Here is a 25,298-nt window from a genome sequence, read left to right on the forward strand (position 1 = left end):
TATTAAAAAGTCCTGTCCTGTAGCTATGCAGAGAAGTAAATGTCTTCTTGCTTGTGCAATTATTTCTGTTACATTTTGTTTTCAACTTTGAATTTAAGGCTTTAAGATAATTTATGAATACAATGGTTCCTTTATTTCTTTTTCTCAAACTTAAAAAGTAAATAAATAAGCATCGTGTGTGTGTGTGTGTGTGTGTGTGTGAGAGAGAGAGAGAGAGAGAGAGAGAGAGAGAGAGAGAGAGAGAGAGGGCAGCTTTGTGGAGTCGATTCTCTCCTCCCACCTTTATATGGGTTCTGGGTATTGAACATAGGATTCCAGGCTTACACAGAAAGTACTTTACCTACTGACCCATCTTACCACGCCCCCCCCTTTATTTCTTAATACCATCTAAAATATATTTCCCTGTTGGGTCTTTTGGTATCATAGATTTAAAAGAGTTCATACTGGAACCCGGAAAATCACAACAAGTATAATAAACTCTATCATTTCCAAATCAACTTTGACCTGACATACCAAGTCATCTGTGTGTAAAGATGATATCTTTCACAGCTAAACCAGCTGCAATTGCTTCTAAGGAGACCTCAAGGTTTCACTGTAGATTTTAAGGAAGGGCAATTCCTTCAGTATCAAAGGAACAAGATGTTGGGAAAAGCCAGAATCCCTTTGTTTGGGATGTAGTCTACTTGGTTCCTTTGACCCTTCCTCCTCTTTCTGAATGGTTTCTCTCTCTCTCTCTCTCTCTCTCTCTCTCTCTGTCTCTCTTTCTCTCTCTCTCTCACTCATCTCTCAAGAGACATGTTCACTATATTCTTTTAGAGGGCCATTTTTGACTTAGAGATGAAATCAGCACACTGCCGTTCCTGTGTCCTGAGGGATGGTGTTCATCTCTTCCAGCTTTTCATGTTCCAGCTTCTGCGGGGCCTGGCGTACATCCACCACCAGCACGTTCTTCACAGGGACCTGAAACCTCAGAACCTGCTCATCAGTCACCTGGGAGAGCTCAAATTGGCTGATTTTGGTGAGTCGCCCTCAGGTCTCCTTCTGGTCTATGAACAATGAGTCTTTTGTCTGTATTTACTTGAAGCGTTGGCGAGGCTTGGCCTTTAAAAACTAGAGCCCAAGAACGCGATGCTGTGTTGGATGTCACATTGACATCCAGGAAACGTGAGGCAAGAGGAAGGGAGAGTGTGGAAGTTTTCTAGAATTCCATCAAGACATCTAGCCAGATGCCTCAAATAGGTCACTTTTGAGGTAGTGACACCTGTAGAATAGACTGTACTTAGGAGATAGCCCCATATCTAAGTGGTTGATGACAACTATATCAGGATAGATTACGGCTATCCCAGGATGGCAGAATAGAGAAGTTGATCCTAGAATGTAGCATGGACTCCTGCAGAAATAGAAATGATATTTGTTTTTTCACCCTTAAATGTCAACAACACCTTGACAATATTCCTAGCAAAGGACACAAACTTCCTCTATAACAGTGTCTTTCCTTTTATTCACAGATACACGATACAGAATGCATAAACACATACACATATATATGTGGTTTTAGATTTTATTCTCCTTTACAAGAAAGTAGTTAAGAGTCTGTTTTTGCTTATCGTTATATTCCTAGTGTGGTACTAACTGTTTAGTAAAAATTTTTTGAGACAGGGTCTCTCCATGTAGCCCTGGTTGACCTAGAACCCACTGTGTAGACCAGGCTGGCCTTTAACTGGCAGCCACCCTTCTGGTTCTGTCTCCCAAGTAAAAGAATTCCAAGTTAGCATCAGCCAAGTTAAGTTATTTCACTGCTACTGTAGAGACCCACAGTACAATGGAAGAGTGTTCTAGAAACAACCGCCCCTCAGGGCAGTCAGAGCTGTCGTGGCAACCCCAGAGTGCGTCTCCCCAATCTTCACTTGTCAAGTGGCTCCCGGTCCTTCAGATACTGCCCAAGTGCCTACTTCAGTGTAGTTATCACCTCTAGACCCACACAGCTCAGAGGGAATCTGAATCTACCACCCATCCGCTAAGGGCTTGACCTGGAAGTTCCACATCACCTCTGTCCATACCAAGTAAGCAAGAACTTAGTCACCTGACCACGCCTAGCTACACCAAAGGTCAAAATTAAGAACTCTTCTTGCTGCCGTACACGCAAACCTCGGGACAGTTGACAGCTTCTGGTGTGAGCACCCACCACTGACATGTTATCTTTCTTGTTGTCTACTCTGCCCTGTATTCTCCCCGTCCAGGGCCACCATGCCTCCCCAAAAGACCAGGATAACAAGCGCTGTCTCTATCCTCTTTGGACAGGTCTTGCTCGAGCCAAGTCCATTCCTAGCCAGACGTACTCTTCAGAAGTGGTGACACTCTGGTACCGGCCACCTGACGCCTTGCTGGGAGCCACCGAGTACTCCTCGGAGCTGGACATATGGTAAGAGCTAGTGCCAAAAAAAAAAAAAAACAAAAACAAAAAACAAAAAAAAAAAAAAACCGTGATGGTCGCCTTACCATCTGTGTTCCATTTTGAAACACTGAAACATGAGGTGCTTTGTAATACGTCTCACCTGATTTTTGCATTCTATGGATTTTATAGTTAAAAAAAAAGAGAAAGACTTGCCCAAGGCATCCTCTTTCCCCAGGTCTCTCTTCATCACACCCCTCCCCTTAGCTTTCCCCAATTTCTTTACCTTTCCCCTCCTTTAACTACCTGTTATCAGAGAAACAGACAAACATACATCTTCAAGCTATAGACAGGCAGACAGGTAGGCAAGCAGACAAGTAGTCAGACAGACAGACACAGGCACACACATAATAAAACTAATATTAAAATAACCCCCATCACTGGCTGAATGCGACCATAATTTGAGCCTGAGAACTGGAGGCTTGAAGATTCCTCGGGTGCAGTGGTGAGCGGGTGTTCTCGGACACTTGTCATCCGAGAGCAGAAATGACACGTTACGTGGGTCTTATACTTTTCTTATATATCGGGGGGGTTGGTGTACAACGCTGTAATCAGTGCTCTACTGTGTGGGTTCTGGGGACTCAATCTGCACCTGTCTAACTTAGCAACAGGCTCCTTCCCCCACCGAGCTATCTGCCAGCCCCCGCCCCACCCCCACTATTTTGCTCTTACTTCTAGAGCTTTCCCAGTTGTGAGGGGATAACAGTTAGATGATAACGACTTCACAGGTCCAACCAACTTCTCGACGGTAATAAAATATAGGGACCTTTCCCAAGGCCTTAGAAAACAGGCTTTGTATAAACGTGGGTTCTAGTTTTAAAAATCAATAATAGTGTTGTTCTTCTTCAGAATGTTATTTTTAAAATCCAGATGTTGACTTGAACGTGACAGACAGCATTTTTCTTTTTTATTCTGGTAACGGAAAGATTTTTCAACGTTTATTAAAGATAATTACTTCACTCCCCATTCCCTTTTCTCATTCCAAGATCTCTCTTGTGTCTTTCCTCACAAACGCATGACCTCTCTTTCTTTAACACGCGTAAGAACACGCGGATAGATAGGCAGGCAGGCAGACAGAGATATATATACCCTAAATACATAAACACTGCCTTCTGAGTTTATTCAGTGTTGCTGGTTATGTGTATGATTTCAGGGCTCACCACTCAATTAGTATTGGGTAACCAATTAGGGAGTTCATCCCAGGGGAGGGTTAATTTTCCGGCTCCCAGGATACCTTAGCCGCCTGTAGTTCTTTGTAGGAGTGGGGTCCTGTGAGATCTGCCTGTTTCCTGTTAGCATTCTGTTGGTGTTATCCTCAGTCACGCTTTGTTTCAGCAACCCTGTTATTGAAGTGGTGGGGGTATACCTTCCCTGTCATTTCTAGGAGACTGGTCCTCTGGCTCTTACAACCTTTCTGCTCCCTCTTCCTCCATGAGCTTTAGGTGTAGGGGTTGTGTTGTAGATGTATCCACCGGGTCTAGCACCCCTGGCCAGCTGTTCTCTGCTTTTTTTTTTTTTTTTTTTTTTTTTTTTTTTTTTTTTTTTTTTGCAGCTGTGGTTCTCTGTAATGGTCTGTGTTTTGCAAAGAGAAGCTGCAGTTGTTTGTGGATCTGGGGATAAGTACTTAGGATGCAGTTAAGAATGATGTTGCTTTGATAAGATAAGGAGAGCAGTGTCTCCTCTAAGACCCACGGCCTCTCTAGCCTTGATCATTGCCTAGGTTTCCAGCGCCAGGCATGATTTCCCTTTCTAATAGGCAGGCCTTAAGTCCAATCAGAGAGTTGCTGGTTACTGCCAGGAAATGCACACTGCTATCGTACCCTTAGGGATGGTTTGTCCTGCTGGTCAGTGTTATGGCTCACAGGCAACACAGCTGGCTGGGACTGACTGCCGGTTGCTTCCTTCCCTTGAAAGCTCACACAGCACCTTCTGGAAGTGGGAAAGCTAGTCCTTGGAAGAGGAGGCTTTTCGGTCAGCTCCAGCCCGGATCCTCTGGGTCCTGTATCTGAAGTGCACATCAGTGATAGATTATTTTAAATTAAGCAGGTGATTTTTAAGCAGAGTTAAACTTTTAGATTTCCCAAAGAATTTCTAAAAGTGGAGACATCCCCCGACCCCAGTGTGACTCGGTATGGAATTCTGATACTGGGCTCCATTTCTAAGGCTGTCATCAGCTACTCAACTTCTCTGGGGTTGTCTCCCACACTGCTCTGCAGGTCCGACTTCAAAGGCCTGCAGCAGGCGCAGGCGCACTCTGCTCTTAACGATGCCTTTCTGCTTCTGTTTCACGGGCAGAGCAGAGCTTCTACCCATCCATCTTAAACTTGGTTTTATTATAAACTATTTGAAACAATGAGATGTGTGTGTGTGTGTGTGTGTGTAACATATATAGGTAGATAGGTGATTCTCAACTCAATTGGGATGATACTATGCCCCAGGGCCCCAGGGGACATTTGGTAATGTCTGGAGACACCTTTGTTGCACACTGTGTGTTTTAATCATGTTCACACCCCCAGCTCCCTTACCACCGCTCAGACTCACTTCCCCAACTTCCCTCCTTATCTCACTTACTCTTTTAATAGCTCACCATGCCTAGTTCACGCTGCCTACGTACGTGGTGTGATGCTATCCCCTGGACTAGGTCAACTCTAGGGCCACAGCTTAAAGAAGACTGGCTTTCCCTACCCCAGCATCCATCAACTGGATACTCAGCTCAGCTAGGGTTGGAGACTCACGAGCCCTACCCTCTCCGTCACTGGCTTAACCTTGTACAAGTCCTGTGACCTATCAAATCTGTATCAAGCTTCCATAAACGCCTGGTCTGTTTCTAAGTTCTCTACTCTGTCGCACTGAGGTCAAATTTATCCATCCTCAGATTGGAGTATTAATTTCCATAGCTTTATAACAAGAATTCGTAGTTTGGAGGACAAGTCTCAGCCTTCAAGAGACTCTACAGAGGCCAGGGAGAAGGCTTAGTGGGCACGGTGCTTGCTACGCGAGCTTGAGAAAGTGTTATAAAGCTATGGAAATAACAAAGGTTTGCTGGCATAACCCTGTCCTGGAGCTCACTCCGTAGACCAGGCTGACCTCAAACCCACTGAGATCCACCTGCCTATGCTCCTGAGGGCCGAGATTAAAGGTGTGTGCCATCACTGCATGGCTATTCAAAACACCTTTTGTAAAATCACATTTTTCTAAGTGGGCTACAGAGACAAATACATTCAGAGACATCATACCTAACTCCTACTGAACCATAGGCAACGGATTTGAATGAAAGCCCAGTTCTCACAATCACTACCTCAAAGAAATCACACACACACACACACACACACACACACACACACACGCTGGATTCTTCTGGAGTGCAACCTGGGAATGTTTTCCTTTAAGGCGTTTGTTAAGGGTGGGAAATGCAGTTCAGTTGGTAGAGAACCGGCTTAGAATGGACAGAACTTTCAACCCCCAGCACAGGTGGTAGTCCTGTGAGCCCAGCTCTAGGGAGGGAGGAACAGGGGAGGGTCTGGAGTTCAAGGTCGGCTCCAGCAACTCAGCAAGTTTGGGGCCTTCCTGGGTGCTGGGAAACACCCCTAAATCCTCTGCAAGAGCCATCTTTCCAGCTCTCCAAAGCAACTTTTTAAAAACTGACCCCCCCCTGTTTGTTTATTTATTTATTTATTTGTATAATTTATCGATGTATCTTATCTAGATCTTAAGTTCTTTATATCACTCTCTACTAAAAAAGAACTTTGGCTCTTGGAGGAATGATCTGATTTTAAGGTAGGAGCAGGGGAGGATAAAAGGGATCTTGAACCAAAATGTTTTCTTACAAGATGATACAAAATAAATGGAGGCATGTCCAAAGGACATGGGCAGTAGTCTGACGACGTTTCCTCTGCTCAGATCTGGAACACTTTTAACATCAAAGTAAATTATGAGGGAAATTAATTATAGCCTAGCGAGAAATGAGTCTATACTGAGGACAGCTGGGAAGAGAAGTCCCACCCATCCCATCCCACCCCCACAGTAGAATTCCAACTAATGACAGAAGAAACAAACAAACAAAAAACAGTAGCAAACCACCGTCTCCCAACCAATACGGTAGCACTCGGTTGAAGCAAGGTTCACTGCTGTTTAACTAAAAGGGAAAGAGATGTTCGCTGAGGGAGAGAGACATTTCCACAACACAAAGCACAGCGTCACAGATCACACGTCAATTATAAAGAGCTTGCAGTAACTTTATAAGGCAGAGAAACCTGGCAGGCCACACATTAACAGCAGCAATTAAAGGAACTCTGATGAATAAAGGAAAGACTGACTTGTTCTTCCTACTAAGATATACTGAGACCCCAATGTTACGTCTGTGGTATTCTTGGAAGAGGAAAGTCTACCCAACGCCAACCACGAGGAAGTATCAGATAAGCCCAACTTAAGGAACAGTCTACTAAAGCAATGGGCCTGTAATCTTTGGAAAAGTAAAGGTGAAACGTTTAGTTTTCCTTGGTTTCAATTATTTTTCTTGTGGTGGTGCTGGGACTCGAACCCTGCAGGCCTTGTACGTGCAGACAGTCTACCAGCATTCCATACCCAGCTCTGAAATCAGAATTTTAGAAAGCAAAGACAAAGCCGGGTGGTGGTGGTGCACGTCTTTAATGCCAGCACTGTGGGATCTGCCTGATGAGTTGGATCCAAGCTGAGAGGTGGTGGAAGAGCGGAGGAACGTTTTACCCAGCGTCCTCCAGCTTGACTGGAACTTGTTTTAACGGGTGAGATTTAAACGTGCAAAGGAGAAAGAAGAAAAAAAATTTGCAATAGAAGCTAAATAGTAAAAGCTGACAATAGTGAAGAACAGCTCGCAGGGAACCTCTAGGGTAGCTTTTATTAATCTGAAATAGATCTCTATAACCTCAAATTTGAAAGTATATACCAACTTAGAGTATTTGAGACTTACTGCTTCCTTAGTGTAGAAGGAGATACAGTGAACAGGGCTCATTAGGACTGCTTAAAACGTTTTTTCTAAACAGTAAGCACACGGACACATACACACCGTTGAATTTAAGTTGTACACACACACACACACACACACACACACACACAGAGTTAAAGCTAGCTTATAGTCACACATAAAGTTAAACAAAAAGCGAGCGAGAGGAATCTGGCTTTTTCATCTCCGATTCCCATTTTTGTAACAAGCAGGCAGGGCGTTTAAAGAAAGAGAGAGTAAACAGACATCGCAGGTCTTCGCAGCAAAGAAAGAAGCGGAGAAATGAAGTCGCCAGCGAACGAGAAAGCAGATTTGTTGCAGGTGGGGAGAGAACAGATCTGCCATAGGTGGGGTCCCTTGATGAAATGTACACCTCAGCAGGCCCTGTCAAGGTATACCATCACGCAAACATGCCTCATGCAGCAGAGCCAGCCTAAGGGTAATTTTTAAAAGCCATAGCGAATGGTAACTACTCTGGCCGTTGGCGCGAACCTTTGTCTAGGGCTAGAACCTCACAAGTCTGAAGCTCCTTCCTCCCTGTCTTAACCTCACACAAAACGGTGGTGGTAATGTGGTTGCCCTTAGCACAGTTGGCAGTTAAGGGATCTGATCTGTCCTTAGCTGGGAGGAGGGGATTTTACCAATCCAGTCATAGCTGGTATTGTGCGGAGTATCACAGCAGACAGGGAATTAGAATGTGGGTTGTGGGTCCCCGCGTGCCCTAGGGCGCCCGCCCTTTGGAAAGCCTGGCCATCAGGAAGTCAAATGTTGGGATATCAGCACATGGCGGGTGAGGACCGTGGGAGAGAGACCTTTGCGGCCAGTGGGTCCAAACCCCAGCGGGTGACAAATAGGCCATACAGACAGCTTGAGCGTGGAGTTTATTGAGGTAAAGGGAATGGAGAAAGGCAGAGAGAACGAGAGAATGGCAAAGAGAGAGAGAGAGAGAGAGAGAGAGAGAGAGAGAGAGAGAGCTGCCTCCTCAGAGAAATAGCGGAAAGGAAGAAGAGGGAATAGGCAGAGCTTGTCTCTTAGAGGGACCATTTGCACCTGCATGCAGACTAGGACCCTGGGCTGGCCTGGGTGCATCCTGCCCGCTGACAGGGCAGGCAGGCATCCTGCCTGAATCCTAGCAGAAACACAGAATAGGATGGCAGGTTTGGCTAGTGAACTGCCTGTTCACTTTCAAGTCATTGATGAAAACCCGGAGATTTATTTACATGCTCTCCTCTTCCTCTCACGGTCTCCCTTTCTGGGTGATAAGAAAAGGGTTGATCAGAGAGGAAGAAACAGGATCGGAGGGGGATTCGATCCTGCTAAGTCCCCGTGCAGCCCTCCAGCGTTGAACTGAGTCTTTGTAGGGAGCAGAGGACAGGCAGCTCCACTGGGGGGCGCTGGTGGCTTCATGGTCAGTAGGGGTCCAGGGCAGAGCCAGTGTTCTCTGGTCTCCCAACACTTTCTCCTTCTTGCCTTTTTCCCTGTCCTTTTAGGCCTGGAAAGGTCCTCGTTAGGGAGAAAGTTACATACTTTATGGGGCAATTTGTTTGCTTTTGAGGGCAGAACTATATTAAAATGTACATAACATAAAACAGTGTTTGACCATTTTAAATAACAATTCAGCGGCATCCACACATTTGCCTTGTGTGGCCACCATCTCTGTCCATCTCTAGAACCTTTCATGAGCCTCACATTGAAACTGTACCCACGAGACTGTAAATTCCCACCGACTTTCCCATCAGTCCCTGGGAATCACTGTTCCGTTTTCTGCACGTCCATGAAGCTGGCTCTTCAAAGTGCTTCACATAACTGACGCTGGGATCATACAATCCTTCCGTGTCTGGCTTCTTCATTTAGCATAATATTTTCAAGGTTTACCCTAGTCTGCTACCCTGAGGGTTTTATTAAGATTTGCTTTTATTTGTGTATGACGTATGTGCATATCCATGGAGACCAGAAGGGGATCTTGGATCCCCTGGAGCTGGCGTTATTAGTGGTGATGAGCAGCCCAGTGTGCGTTCTAGGAATAGAACTTGGGTCCTCTGTAAGAGCGGCCAGTGCTCTAACCACTGAGCCACCTCTACGGCTCCTAGCACACGGAGTTTTCAGGATGGCTTGATTTTGAACCACAAGGGCCTCTCTTTGGTGCAGACTTCAGGTGGCTGCTGGCTTTCCAATTACAGGAAGCCTATCACTCCTTCATTCTCCACTGTCAGCTTCCTTGCCGCAGACTTTCGAATACAAGATGCGGCCCAAGGAAAGTAACTGGAAATTCCGTGTGATTGCCACACATCATGTCGCTCCAAATTAACTTCAACAGTAGAAGATGAAGTACGGACTCATTTCTCCCAACCGAATTTTTATATGCTATGCTCCTTGCATCTCTGGGAAGCTAAAAACAAACAAACAAACAAACAAACAAAAACTCCGAAGATGGTTTTCTTCCCCCAGGGGACTGCCTAAGGAATCTGAGGAATCTTTTCTGGAAGGAATTCATTCACGCTTAGAATAGAGAGAAAAAGATTCGGAAGATAGCCAGAAAATTCAGAAAACATTGGAGCTGTTTGTTCTAGCTTGACTAAAGAACCACATTGGGAGCCACAAGCTGACAGCTGCCAACTTGCGCTTCCAGGAGGATGTACTTACTGTTTAAGGTCACCTGCTCTTGGTTTCCGGCTGCCACCTCAATCACAGGGGCTGCCATCCCCCCCCCCCACTCCAGCCCCCAGAATCCCCATAGACTGAAAACCACCGGATAAGAAGAGCAGGGGTAAGGAGAATCACAAACATAATGACCAAAAACAAAAACCAAAGAATCAAAGGCAGTAGGAGCTGGCTCCTTAGCCGGACCTGGATGTGGAGAAAATCTGGGGTGAGCAAAATAGCTGATAGTTTCAAGACCCGTTCTGTTTTTGTTTGCTTGTTTTTTTAATATTTATTAATTTATTATGTATTCTGTTTTGCGTGTATGCCTGCAGGCCAGCAGAGGGCACCAGACCTCATTACAGATGGTTGTGAGTCACCATGTGGTTTCTGGGAATTGAACTCAGGACCTTTGGAAGAGCAGGCAATGCTCTTAACCTCTGAGGCATCTCTCCAGCCCCTGTTTGTTTGTTTTGTTGGGCTTTTTGAGACGGAGTTTCTCTGGGTAGCCTTAGCTGTCCTGGAACTCACTCTGTAGACCAGTCTGGCCTTGAACTCAGAGGTCTGCCTTGACTCTGCCTTCCAAGTGCTGGGATAAATGGCCTGTGTCACCACGGCAAGGTTTTTAAGACTTGTGATCTTAAGCTTAAGAAGCAAATGAAAGTTAACATGATTATGAAAAACAAACTGCATAACAGGACAATGGACTTGGGTTGTTTTCAGAACAACTATTATACCTAAAAATGCCTTTCATCTTTAAAACTTTTAACTCAAACTCACTAAGTGCAATACTCATGTAAGTATTTAAGCACTGGCCTCTTTGTTTTAAAGGAAGCATTAGATAAAATAATTAAATATTTATTCGAGAATGGATGGTACTTAATGGATCATTCTGGCGCCAAAACATAATTGACTTGGGATTTTGTTTGTCTTACGTTTGTAAAGCATATATAAAAACATACATGTGTATAACATATTGCATACTTATGCATGTAACTGTATATGTACTATATATGTGTATCAGTAGCCTTAGATTCTTGATTTGTTAGATAAAGGTTACAAGCTGCCTTAACTCGCAAATGGAGAATTTTCATTAAACACCAGCGTTTTATCTCTTTAACATGAAGACCCTGTGCTACTTTGCAGTACTTACACAACGGCCCGAATGTTCTAGGTCTTGCCAAAGTGCACTTTTATGCAACTTTGTACATCATCCCTATGTAAATGGTAACAGATACCATGAAATTGTCTAACAGAAGGCTTCTTTCTTGGCTTCCCACAGCCACAAGTATAAAAAGCAGCACAGGTAATGAGGGGAGTGTGGTTCAGTGATCCAGTGCTTACTTAACATTTGAGATGCCCAGGTTTGGCTCCTAGATACCATGAAAAAGAGACATTTTGTTTCAGGCAATGAAAGCTTTTTTAGGAGGATGGGGAAAAAGAGATGAACTATATATAGGCTTACACCTAGAAATAACTGTATTGGGTTATTTTGTTATGGTGGTGGTAGATTTGGGATGGGGGTTGAGAGTGTTTTTTGTTTGTGTTTGTGGTTTTTTTTTTCAACTCTCACTCCCCCTGAAGCCCCCAACATGTCCCTCCCACCCTCTCTCATCCTCTCTGAGAGCAATCGCTGTTTCACGTCCAGGAGGCGTGAAATGTTCTTCCCTGTCCTCCAGCTCTGACATTCTTTCCGCCTCCTTCTCCTCCGTGTCCCCGGAGTCTTAGGGTGAGGGGGAGTTTGACACTGGTATCCTGTTAAGGGCGGGCACGTGAAGGCTGTTTGGTGATGATATTAGCCAGTTTTGCTCCTCTTGCCTCATCCCCTACTGGACCAGTACTAGCAATGGTTTTAGCTACAGGCTTTCGTGATGTGTGTTGTGCTTTCCTGTCGCTTTAAGGGACAAGCCACGCCCACTTTCATTACCTCTGACCTGCCTTTTCTGGGCCCTTCCTTTTCTGCTTCCTTGACGTGCCTGCCTGCTTTTTATTATAAGGAAGACCTGGGAATGTTATGGTTTTGGTCCCTTTAAGAGACAAGCCACACCCATTCCCCTCCCCATCCGCTGAGGCAGGCAGATCTTCAGCTTCCAGCCTGAGCTCGCTCTCTTTTCCATCTTCCTCTCGGAGAGGCAGCTTTGCTTCTGCCTCTCTCCCCACTTCTCAGCTTCCCCCCTTCTCTGTCTCTTTCTCCTCTTCTCTCTGGGACCGGCAGCCATTTCTGCCTGGGACTGGCTGCTCCCAGAGCCCGCAGCCTGCCACCACATGGCCCGCTGCCACCATTTGGGACCTATAGCATTTCTGCTGCCTGCTGCCGCGGGGATCTTGGAGCATTTTTTAAAAAAGAACAACAATGTGTGTTCTCTCTGTGTGCTGTTCTTTTACAAGGAGACAAGAAACAAAAAGAATAGAAATCAGTATTTCTTCCTTTCTTTTTTAAATGTGAGACAAGGTCTCACTCTGTACTCTAGGCTAGCCTGGAATGTATTATATAGCTGTGGCTGGACTTGAACACGCAGCAATCCTCCAGTCTCAGTCTCCCTAGTGCTGAGCCACGCCCCCCAAGAACATAGATATTTAAACATAAATAATAAGAAACTTTAAAATGACAGTAATTCTAAAAGCCCACTCAAAGGTGTTCTTTACCAGACACAGCCTTCACTTGTCTGATCAAAAATATTTGATCCCATTTAAAATTTCTCCATATAAGCAAAAACTGATTTAGAAAATTTATTCTGATTTTTTTTTCAATCAGAATAAAATAACTTATTTCTGGAGGGGTGGAGAGAGAAAGAGCCGCCAAGCTCAGTCTAATCCATGTACCTACAAAATCCTAAGAATGATCCAGTGTATTAAACCCAAACAAAGTAACGAGCCATAAAAGTACTTTAGTCTATGTACCATCAGATACAGTTTCATTACAATCTGTCTCTTAACCATCTCCTATCCTCAGAAAAAACACAAGAATGAGTTTTAGATTTAGTTGTCGAGAAATATGCTTTCCCCTACATGATCATTAAAAAGCAAATTAAAGAGAGTGTGTCTAGAGTCTACAGAAAACATGAAAACTTGTGTATGGATAATACTTAAGACTAACTCAAATGAACCTTATAATCCATATTTAATACTATGATCATTTATAGAAAAATGTTTTACTTAAAATGTCTCCCTTATTGGGCTGGAGAGATGGCTCAGAGGTTAAGAGCACTGGCTGCTCTTCCAGAGGTCCTGAGTTCAATTCCCAGGAACCACATGGTGGCTCACAACCATCTGTAGTGAGATCTGGGGCCCTCTTCTGGTGTTCAGGCAGAACACTGCATACATAATAAATAAATAAATAAATAAAGAATGAATGAATGAATAAAAGGATAAAAAAAAGTCTTCCTTGTTATGGCACACAAGAATGGCAGAATAAATAAGGGAGGAACTGGAGAGATGACTCGGAGGTTAAGAGTGCATAGTGCTCTTTCAGGGGTCTTGGGTTCCATCCCCAGACCTACATGGAAACTTACGACCATGTATAACTTCAGTTCCAGGGTATCTGATGCGCGATTTCATGCCTCCATAGGCACCAGACACATATTTGGTGGACATACATCCATGCAGGTACTCAGACATACACATAAAAAAAATCTTTAAAAAATAAAATCTTGCAGAATGAATGTTAGCGAGTGAAGGAAACCTACAAAGAGGAAGGTCTGCTTCATTGTAAACCCCTAGGAGCCAAATGGTTGAGAGAGCGAATCAGACATACTTAACAACATTCTTCTGGCAGGAGTCAAAAGCAAGCCATCTGTATAATTGTAGAGCCACTTAGGAGCCCAGCACTGACGACTCCTGGTTCCTTTATGGCTTATTTTAAGACTTGCCGCATCATCAGCCTCTTAATATAGAGGGCGAAGCCATGGGTTAGCTCACCAGAGAATCTGAGTCAAATTCTGACTCTGTAGAAGTTTTAGGAGTGCCTAGACCAATTGATTTGGTTTAAAAGTTCCACATTTTTACATATACAAGCATGATATCTTAGAAAGTAATCTATGCTTAATTAAATGTATAAGTACTCTTCCAGTAAGGAGGAAATAAAGTTTGACCACATCATAATAGGATTTGCAAAGTGTGTGTGTGTGTGTGTGTGTGTGTAAGAGAGAGAGAGTAAGGGTTGCAATGTTTTCTCCTCCTGATAGTGCCTCCCAAAGACTAGGAGTATAGGTGTGCACCCTTCAAACATTTTTAAGGTTTTAATTGACACAGAATAATTGTATGTAGTTATGAAGCAACACGCTTTTCTCTCTTAATGGCACATACACTAGCATCTTATGCTGATAGCATCTTAGGTTTAATGGTTTAAATTGGGGATTCGGGGCTTTCCCACCCCACAGAACAAGGAGTCGGTGAGCTTGGGTGACCTAAGGTTTGTAACTGGAACCTGCTTCTGAGTGTTACTAGCTGAATATCTGCTTTTACTCTCCTCGTTTAGAAACTTTCCTGGCTCTTGGTTTTTCGTAACACGTGGCCCCTATTTAAGAGTATCCCAAGCATTTCTCAGAAGGAGACATTGTAGATGTTAGGTTTTATGTGAGCAGGCTCCTTATAAATATCTCGCTTCCTTTGCTAGGGGCGCCGGCTGCATCTTTATTGAAATGTTCCAGGGTCAACCTCTGTTTCCTGGGGTTTCCAACATTCTGGAGCAGCTGGAGAAGATCTGGGAGGTAAGACAAAAATTCCTTATAAGAAAAAAAAAAATACCTCCATTACAAACTTGGAGTCAGATTTGCCTTAGAGACGATTGAAAGAATCCATCTGCTCGGGATGCTGAGCTGCACTTAAGGAGGCAGAGACTTGTTTGTGACAGAATTGAGCTGCTTCGGGATGGTTGGGGGGGGGGGGTGAAACTCCCTGCCGTCCCACGCCAGCCTATAAGCTGCTCCACTGAAGGCATTTGGGTCTCCTGCTTCCTGTTATTAGTAGTATTTTCTCAGTTCTCAGCAGCCTTTTCTGTCCCGGCTCTACCAGCCTTCACTTTAATTCTACTACAGATTTGGACTGAATCTTCACCAACAGGAGACAGGACACCGAATTTTTCTAGAACCTCATAAAATGCACTTCCCATGTTAGGTAAGGGAAGTATAGAATTTGTCATGCCCATGCCCAAGAGCATGATGCCTAAAATGTTAAAGACCATAATGTGTGCACATATATGTATGAATGGGTGTGTGTAGGGTGTGCATATGTGTGTGTGCATGTGCATATGAATGTGTGTGTACTCGTGTGTTTTTATGAATGTGTGTATAAATGTGTGCATGCATGTCTATAAATGTGTGTGCATGTGCATATAAATGTGTGTGTACTCGCGTGTCTGTATGAATGTGTGTGTATAAATGTGTGCAAGCATGTATGTCTGTATGAATGTGTGTGCACGTGTGTATAAATGTGTGCAGACATGCATGTCTGTATGAATGTGTATGAATGTATGTGTATGAATGCATGTGTGCATGTGTGTATAAATGGGTGTGTTCACATCTGTATGAATGTGTGTGCATGTATGTGTATGAATGTATGTGTGCATATGTGTATGCTTCCATTTATTTCTTTATTATTTTCTCTATTTGCACTCTGATGTGCTTTGCTTTTCTTTGCTCTGTAGTCAGTGATATAGTCATACTGTATATTTATCCCCTCTTTTTTATGATTTTTCCTATTTTGGTAAAGTATACCTAAAACTTGCCAGGTTGGTCAATGTGTACCAAGTTACAAATAGATTTGATGCATTAAGTTTGGCCATCAATGCCTAATAGATTGTAGGTAACCATAGTGCTCTGTATATTTTTTAAAGGCAAGAGAGGCTATTAATTTTTTTTAATCACAAAGAAATGAATGACCAATGTTAGCCAAGCAGGGGTGGTGCACGACTTTAATACCAGCACGTGGGAGGCAAAGGCCAGCAAATCTCTGAGTTCAGGACCAACCTGGTGTACAGAGCGAGTTTAAGGATAGCCAGACCTACACAGAGAAACCCCGTCTTGAAAAAAACAATGCAGGGGCTGGAGAGATAGCTCAGTGGTTAAGAGCATTGGCTGCTCTTTCAAAGGTCCTGAGTTCAATTCCCAGCAACCACATGGTGGCTCACAACCATCTGTAATGAGGTCTGGTGCCCTCTTCTGGACTGCAGGCATACATGCAGACAGAATATTGTATACGTAATAAATAAATAAATATTAAAAAAAGAAAAAAAAACAATGCAGACTAACAGCAAGAAAAGAAATGACCAAGCCGGGTGATGATGGCGCACGCCTTTAATCCCAGCACTCGGGAGGCAGAGGAAGGCGGATCTCTGTGAGTTCGAGACCAGCCTGGTCTACAGAGCTAGTTCCAGGACAGGCTCCAAAGCCACAGAGAAACCCTGTCTCGAAAAACCAAAAAAAAAAAAAAAAAAAAAAAGAAGAAAAGAAAAGAAATGACCATTGTTTGAGAAGACAGATAAATGTATCCTGATATTAACTGTACACAGTGCAGACTTCACCTCAGACTATAGGACGACTCCCTGGGTAAGGGCGGTTGTTGCCACACCTGAGAACCACAGCTCCATCTCCCAACACCATGGAAGAGAGAACTCCCACAAATTGTCCTCTGACTTCCACACACAACCACAATGCACATAATAAATGGAATTTTAAGACAATCACATAGTACCCAATAAGCACTGTGGAACAATGAAAATAAAAGGAGATGGGAAATGTTACTGTTTTAGCCATTAAATGTTACCGTTCACTACAGTCAGCCCTGTGGCGCTGTGGGGCCAGCATCTCTGCGATCATTCCCAGCACTTTTGAATCATCCCAAGCAAAAGCTTTGCAGCCATAAGCACAGTCCTGTCTAGCCTGCCCAACTCAGCCCCTGAGAATCTCTCGTCTGCTTTCTGTCTCTATGAATTTGTGAAATAGCACACACCTTACACCACTGGACTTACATAGTGATAGTCTTTCTGGGTCTGGCTTATTTCACGTACTATGTTTTCAAGGTTCATTCATGTTGTATACGCATCAAAGTACTTTAACTGGGGTTTTTATCAGTTGCGAGGCTTCCTTGTCTCCTGATGAAGATAAAAATGTACCACGAGGCACAAAGACATTGCAAATAAGTTAATCACTAATATTAAACTTTATTTTGGCCACCTGGAGGATACTTTGGGAAACCTAGGACAAAATAGGAAATATTTATTCACAAATAAACAGGTTGTTTTCAAGCCAAGGGACTTTTTTCTTTCTCTTTCTTCCTCTCATTCTTTTGTCCTTCCTTCCTTCCTTCCTTCCTTTCTGTCTTTCTTTCTTCTTTCTTTCTTTCTTTCTTTCTTTCTTTCTTTTGTGTTGTAGTTTTGTTTTGTTTTGAGACAGAGTTTCTCTGTGTAGCCTTGCTTGTCCTGGAACTTGTTCCGTAGTCCAGGCTGGCCTTGAACTCACAGAAATCCAACTGCCTCTGCCTTCAAAGTGCTGGGATTAAAAGTGTCTGCCACCACCACGCAGCCAAAAGGCTTTTTCTTAGGAAGAGAGATAAATGTTACTTTGAATCATACTATTGGATACTATAACATCATCTCTGCTGGAGGTGATTAATTCATGGTTTTTCTTGCCACTTATTAGACATGGATATGGACAAAGCTCAAAAGTACCTCTTAAGTTTTAGTTTTCTCATCTATAAGATGAGGTTAATCATATGATTTTGTAACCCTGATATGGGACTTATTAAGATGAAATGTATAGTAAAACCAGAACACTGTTTTGTAAATATTTGTAGGACTGGAGAGATGGCTCAGTGGGTAAAGGCCCCTGTTGACAAGGCTGGAGGCCTGAGTTCAATCCCTGGGACCCACATGGTGGAGGAGGAGAGCTGACTCTTATGGGTTGTTCTCTCTCTCTCTCTCTCTCTCTCCCTCTCTCCCTTCCTCCCTCCTTCTTTATCTCTCTCTCCTTCCTTCTCTCTCTCTCTCTTTCTCTGTCTTCAGTGCTGCTACTTCTTGTCCATAACCAAGAGAGAACCAAGTAGTATCACTAGTCTTCACCCTGCAATGGCCCTTGAAGGTTTTTTTTTAACCTAGATATGTAATATTTATTGGACATTAACCATATAAAAATATCCTTTGGTGACTAAGAGAACAAGCAACAAGGGACAGGAAAAAAGGGAATATAAAAAATGTGTTTTGTAGTCAGAGCAGAGTGAGGAATGACACCTCGGTGAAACAGATGTGAACCATGGAAACTGAGTACGCAGTAAAAGGACGTATATGAAGATAGCTAATATAAACCATAATGCTGAAGTGAGGCGTGCTGTTAGAATGTTTAAAAAATATCCTATTTGAAAAGAATTTAAGTATATCCATAGGTGCTATTGCTGTTTGGAGAACTGTATATAAAGTGAGTTTTCAAAAGCATTTGGCGCCATTAAACAATCACACGCTTCAAAAACAATCGCTTTGCCATTCTTTGGATTTAGCACAGCACTCAGAAATCAGAGAAAGCGGGTACTAGATGTTTCCCTGGCACTCTAGCTGTTGGTCCTCGGTGACCACCGCTGGCACGTGAGGGGTATTTCTGCAACATAACTATGGAGGATGCTGTGCGTTGGACATAAGGCACCAAGAAACAAGCACTGTGGCAACACAAGTGTCTTAATGAATCAGCCCAGCATATCCTGCCCAGAAAACCTATCCATGCCTGTCTTCATCATCAGCATACTAAAGTAATCCAGAGACTTTATTTGACATTTATGACAACTTATTACAAATTTAAATCAAGTGAGCATATAAAAAAAAATACTGGCCTGGAGTCAGAACTATACGTTCTGAACATAGCTCTGACTTTGGGTATAATGAAGAATATGTCCATGCAAACTCTCTGAGTCTCACAGTGGGCTCTGTGCTCTGACTCTGGGAAGCTATGGGTCCTGCAGACAAAAGTCAAAGAGAATATTGTAGCCTCTATCACCATCACCATCATTATTAAATATTGTTGCTGTTGTTGTTGTTTTGGTTTTTTGATAAAAAGGTTTCTCTTTGTCCTAGAACTCACTCTGTAGACCAGGCTGGCCTCAAACTCACAGAGATCCACCTACTTCTGCCTCCCCAGTGTTGGGATTAAAGTCATGCACCACCACCACCAGGCTCTCCTATCATTTTTTAAAAGATTTGTCTTGTGTGTGTGTGTGTGTGTATGTGCGCATGCAGATATGTGCACATGAGTGCCCGTGGAGGCCAGAAGACAGTGTCAGATGCCCCAGAGCTAGACAGAGTTGTGAACTTCCTAGTGTTGGTGCTGGGAACTGAACCCAGGTCCTCTGGAAGAGCAGCAAGCTCTCTTAACCACGGAGCTCTCTCCCTAGCCCCAGTTCCCATACTTTTAAATCATAGCATTCTCTGTACATTGGGCTTTCCCCTTTAGTTAGTTACTTCTGGAGTCTGCATAGCTGCATAGCTCACTGTTAGCTTTGGCCCCATCCCAGGAAGACAGCTCTGCGTGGCTTACAATGTGCTGTAGCCCGATTCACTTAATTCAAGCAGATCTCCTATTGTATCTACAGTTTTGCATTCCGAGGAAAACTAGACAAAAGTGCTACCCTCGGTGACTTGGTTGTGGTGTGTGTGTGTGTCTGTGTGTGTGGGGGGGGGGGGCGGGGGGTGAGGTCAGAGGACAGCTTGAAGGAGCCAGTTCTCTTCCTACCAGGTAGGTTCCCAGGGACCAAACTCAAGCCATCAAACTTGGGAAGCCAGTTCCTTTACTTGTGGAGTCTTCTCCACGGCCCAACTTTGCTGCGTTATAACAGAACTATCTCTCCAGCAGTGGAAGTTTCCTATTCCCTCAGAGCTATACGTAATCAATGATAAATGCTACAACAGTAATAATGGCATCTCAGTTTGGTCCCCTTGTGCGAAACACAGCTGTAATGAGTGTGTATTTGGGGAGGAAGGAAATCTTTCGAGGGTGTGAGGACAGAACAGATGTGAAAGGATCGAGTATTTTACTTTCTAAACTATCGCTTTTATTTATTTATTTACTGTGTTAGTGTCCATTTGTGTGTGCGTCCGTGGGTGCCACAACAGGTGTATCGAGATCAGAGGAAAGCCTGTGGAAAACCCTTCTCAGCTTCTTTGATGTTGGTCGCAGGGTTCAGATCTGGGTCAACAGGGCTTCCCAAATACTAGGCGAATTCTCTACCACTGAGCCACTCCTCAGCACCGATAGGATGCTTTCTGCATACACGTTATAGAATGGCCGAACCAAGCCAATTAACACACACATCACCTTACATACAAGCCTTTGTTGTCATGAAGATACCTTGTAAGGTATCCCGTGGTGTATATGTGCTATGCTCCTGCAGTAGTAAATGCAAGCCATTTCTTTGACATGCTAATTTCTCTCCCCCCCCCCCCACATATGTAGCAGGATGGATTAGATAGCAGCTTTTTGGGGAGTTTCTGCCAATTTCCACCATGGTTGTACAAACTGACAGTCTCACCAACAAAGAGCCAAGGTCACCTTTTCTCCATTTCCTAACCAACAAACACCCTTTTGTCATGGGGGGGGGGGGAGAGGAGGGTGTTGAGATAAGGTGTCATAGCCAGTCTTGAACTCCTGATCCTCCCAAGTGCTGAGACTACAGGTGTGTGCTACCATACCTGGTTTAAGCCGTGTAGGGTCTTGCACATTCAATTAGCTGAATCATCCTGAGCCCTTAGCTCCTCTCTCTCTCTCTCTCTCTCTCTCTCTCTCTCTCTCTCTCATTCCAACAGACTCAGTGATAGTTCCATGGTCCTAACCATAGTTACGGTTGTCCTAATTTGCCCTTCTCTAACGATTAGGAATGTTGAACATTTTTCTCTTTGAGCCATTCGTGTGTTCCTTTGAGAAGTGTCTACTGGAGTTCTTTGCCCATTTTTTTGAATGAGGTGATTTGTTTACTTGCTATTGAGTTCCTTGAGTTCCTTGGACATGGTAGACATCAATCCCTAGCCAAATGTACAGTTGGCTAATGTTTTCGACCACTCTGTAGCTTGTTTCTTCATTTCTGTTTCTTTTCCTAGAAGCTGTGTATTTTCTTGTAGTCCTGTCCACCTACTTTTGCTTTCATTTCCTATGAAATAAGTTAGGAAACCAAACCGATTACGGAGTTCCTAAAGTTGTGTCTTAACTATTAGGAAACCAAACCGATTACGGAGTTCCTAAAGTTGTGTCTTACTAAGTGAATTTTTACTAAATAAATAATTGAATTTTTGTTTAAGCTTCTAGCATCTCAGTTTAATAAGGTTTTGGCACAAAATTTTCCAGAAAATTTGGTATCCATCCGGCCTCAGTCAAATGTAATCCATACTAACCAAGAAGTCCGATAACTTTCACCTTCCGGCAAATATGGATGTGGCCGCTGTTCATTTCCGGTGTTGCTTCCACCTCCCTGGCTTCCTTCCTCTCCTCTGTGCTTTGCCAACCAGCAGAAGATGAATGGGCGCCCGTGAGTCACACCCACTCTGTCTACACACGCATCTGTACAAATACAGACGACAGAAGGCTGAGGGAGAAGAATGAGCCGCGCCTCCTCTGGGCTTCACCCCACAAAAGGAGAATTAGTCTAGTTGGTTTTCCAAAATGGAATCCGGGCTCCTCGGTGTCCCCTCAGGCTGGGGCTGGTTGATAGGAAAAGCCTGTAATCCTCTCAGTCACTTTGTCTGGAGAATGGATCAAAGCCGGGCGCTTTTACTGGGTGGCACGACTTTTCAAAACATACCAGGGAAGGGAGAGCAGCACGTTAGCATCTTTTGTGTGATGCAAGCCCAATAGAGCCCACGTGCTTGCCTCTCCACCAGGGCCCGAGTCACCACACCGGTGGGTTGAAGCTCCTGCATTCCTCATTAATTCTATTCAGCTGGGAAGTTAGCTTCCTGTCGGGAAACCTGGGCCAGTGTCTGTACCCCGTGCTTCACAGAAACTTAGCATTGAGATACACTGCAAAGAGTCACACCAAGCAATGCAAAGAAAACTACTAGGCCATCACCAGCTTGTCACAAAAGCCACGCTGCCCAGATTCCCACACACTGGCTACGGGATTTATTGCCATCTTCAGAAAATGGTAAGATAGTGTCTACAGAGGACTGTGGTCACCGCACCATCTGAATACCACTTGGCTTCAGTCTCCAGAAGACCTCCATTGTCAATGCTTCATCTCCACTAGAAACAAGAACTTTAATTTGGACGTCTAAAGCGTAGGTCAGGACCAGCAAGATGGCTCCGTGTGTAAAGGCTTGCTACACAAGCCTGAAGACCTGAATCTGATGCTCAGAACCTGCCTAAAGGTCAAGGAGAGACCCAGCTCCGCGGAGTTGTTCTCTGCCCTCCATACACATCTTGACACACAAAGGCACACACAATTTTTTTTAACTATAAGCCAGCTCTTTTTCACACGATGTTAGCATTATAATGTACCAGTGGGAAAACACCTTGTATTCTAAGCTGCTGGACATGGAGAAACAAGGAAAATGAGATGAATTTAGTAGAAAAGGCAAAGGTTGGAGCAAAGCCATTTTAGCCAACATCGCATTGCCTAAAGGACAGTGATTTGAACCATGTTTAATTTGAGCACCCCCAGAAACATCTGAACATTCCTGCCGAGGCCCAATCCAGACCAGCAGCCTCTCCTGCCCATCAGTTCATAGGACTTTAGAGGGAGGCGTGGGCAGTTACTCCTGCAGCTTCACGTCCTTGACCCTTGGCGATCACACAGAGGGAGGTAGTGAGATGCGCTCGGGTCTGTGGGGACAGGGTGCTTTGCATGATAAACTCAAGAATGTTGAGACTATCAAAAATTCCCCCCCCCCCCCCGACACCAGCTGGTTCCATTTGACGTCGCTGAAGTTTTTATTCCTCCTGCTCTGTCTTTTGCGTCTCTGTGTCTGGTTCCATCCATCTGGCTTCTCCTGACCTTCATTCTGCTTTCTCTGACTCTGTATAGGTCCTGGGGGTCCCTACAGAGGATACGTGGCCTGGCGTCTCCAAGCTGCCTAACTACAATCCAGGTAATATTGACCTCAGTGTCTAAATGTTTCAAGAACTGGTGATGACAGGAGAGTATTGGCCACAGAGTGTCCATCTGGCATTAGACCCACCAAAGACGGACTACTAAACTTGTATATTTCCCAACAAATTCTTCTATTTATTTGTCTATTTATTTAAAACAGGGTCTGACTGTATAACCCTAGTTGGCTTGGATCTTGTTGTGTAGACCAGGTTAGCCTCTACCTCCTATGTGCTGGGATTTCAGGCTTGTACCACCATGCTCAGCTAAATCCTTTTATGAAAAGGACAAATAGTGAAATACTAACTGAGGTTAAATCAGTTCCCCAATGCTATAAAACCTAGGCAGCAAGGTGAAAACCATTGGAAAGGTCTCTTACCACGGGTTGTCTACAGCCGTTTCCAAGTCCACCATGGCTCCAAGGAACAGCATGCTTCGAATCATACAAGCAAGGAACCGTTCTCACTGCCGAGACTGTGACCATCCCTGAGTTTATCTGCTACGTGGTTGAGCCTTGCATAAAAGGGAAGTTAAAGCAACAGAGGGAGCTAGAGGCACGGGAGACCAAAGACAAGCCAGGTAAGATGCCTCCAGAGAATCGTCTCTCTGCCTGGCAAGTGGTCATGTCTGTCATACATGGCCCTACACAAGGGACGGCTAGGGATAGATAAGGAAGCATCAGAAGTGTTGTCCACAGGGAGATTCTCTGAGACGCAGTCAAATAAGCAAGAAGTCACTTGGTGGCATTGAGACAGACGTGAGGAGAGAGCCAATGAGCCAGAGGATGAAGACGGGCTCTCTGGAAGCCAGAGAAGCAAGCAGAGGCCTTGGCGATGCTAACCTCTTCCTGGCAGGGCTAAGGAGGTGCACATAAACAGATAAGGATATGCCTGGGATGAAAGTGTTCCAAGACAGATTATATCCTCTTTCTTTTCTGACATTGTCCCATTCCTAACCCCCAAATTTTACCAAAGTGTCATCGTAGACTTTGGCGTGAGGTTCTTCTGGAAGCGTTTCGTGAGAGCGAGAAATTGCAGGGAGACTTCAAAAGCGGTTAAGGAAGAAAACAAAAATCAGGGTGTGGTGGTATCAACCCATAATCCCAGCATTCAGGAGGCTAAAGCATGAGAAACTTAGGTCTGAAAAGCTCACTGTGTGTTTGTGTGTGTGTGTGTGTGTGTGTGAGAGAGAGAGAGAGAGAGAGAGAGAGAGAGAGAGAGAGAGAGAACCAAGAAAAAGAGGAATAGACAACGGACAGGAGAAGGAGGCTTTCTCCCTTTTTACCCTACATCTATTATTTTATTCAAAAAGCTATGCATAGCCACCAGTCCTTTTAAACTAATCAGAGTTAATGAAACTCCACAGAATGTAGATGAGGTTTCTCTTTCAGGCTGCCCAGACCCGAAATAACTACACAGAAACTGTATTAAGTAAAACACTGTTCAGCCTATTAGCCTGGGTTTCTTTTTTTTTTTTTTTTTTTTTTTTTTTTGATTTTTCGAGACAGGGTTTCTCCGTAGCTTTTGGTTCCTGTCCTGGAACTAGCTCTTGTAGACCAGGCTGGCCTCGAACTCACAGAGATCCGCCTGCCTCTGCCTCCTGAGTGCTGGGATTAAAGGCGTGTGCCACCACCGCCCGGCTAGCCTGGGTTTCTTATTAACTCACTCTTACATCTTAAATTAACCCATTTTTATTATTTTATATTTTACCATGAGGCTCGTGGTCTACTGGTAAGGTTCCCGTTAGTGGCTTGCGTCTTTTTCCTTCAGCAGCTACATGTCATCTCTCTGACTCCGCCTGCTGTCTCTCTGCATCTCTGTTCTGATTTCCTGCCTGGCTTTACTCTGTTAAGCCATTGGCCGAAAGCAGCTTCTTTTTTGAACCAATGGCAGTAAAACATATTCACAACATACAGAGGGGAATCCCGCATCAATGGAAAGTGAAGGACTAACTGTAAAATCCTTTCAACTTCTTTGTGAACGAACGTATTCCTTACTTAATGGCCTTAGAGTTATCTAGAAACGCTGTACTGTTTCTAACTATTTTTCAAGAGTTTGACCCTCTGGTCTTGAGGTGTAGCGTAGTGTCTTCTCCTTTGGCGTGACGTGAAGGCAAGAAGAAAAGGCTGTTTACAGAGATCATGGTTCAGTCCGCATTAGCTCCTGGATCTGG

At 44.1% G+C, this 25,298-nt stretch overlaps 1 protein-coding gene across 1 annotated transcript in view; it reads left to right on the plus strand.

The window, feature by feature from the left end:
* LOC121444851 (cyclin-dependent kinase 15) overlaps positions 1-25,298 on the plus strand; it is a 62,105-nt gene that overhangs the window by 14,447 nt on the left and 22,360 nt on the right. Inside the window, exons 7-10 of the mRNA XM_041646768.1 lie at positions 895-1,018; positions 2,302-2,422; positions 14,689-14,782; positions 23,064-23,127. Of these exons, the coding sequence (XP_041502702.1) occupies positions 895-1,018; positions 2,302-2,422; positions 14,689-14,782; positions 23,064-23,127 (403 nt within the window). The remainder of the gene's footprint in view (positions 1-894; positions 1,019-2,301; positions 2,423-14,688; positions 14,783-23,063; positions 23,128-25,298) is intronic.

This window comes from Microtus oregoni, unplaced genomic scaffold (assembly GCF_018167655.1).
Source record: "Microtus oregoni isolate MIOR12 unplaced genomic scaffold, Mior012 000144F_ref0000341, whole genome shotgun sequence".
In the NCBI taxonomy this organism is placed as follows: Eukaryota; Metazoa; Chordata; class Mammalia; order Rodentia; family Cricetidae; genus Microtus; species Microtus oregoni.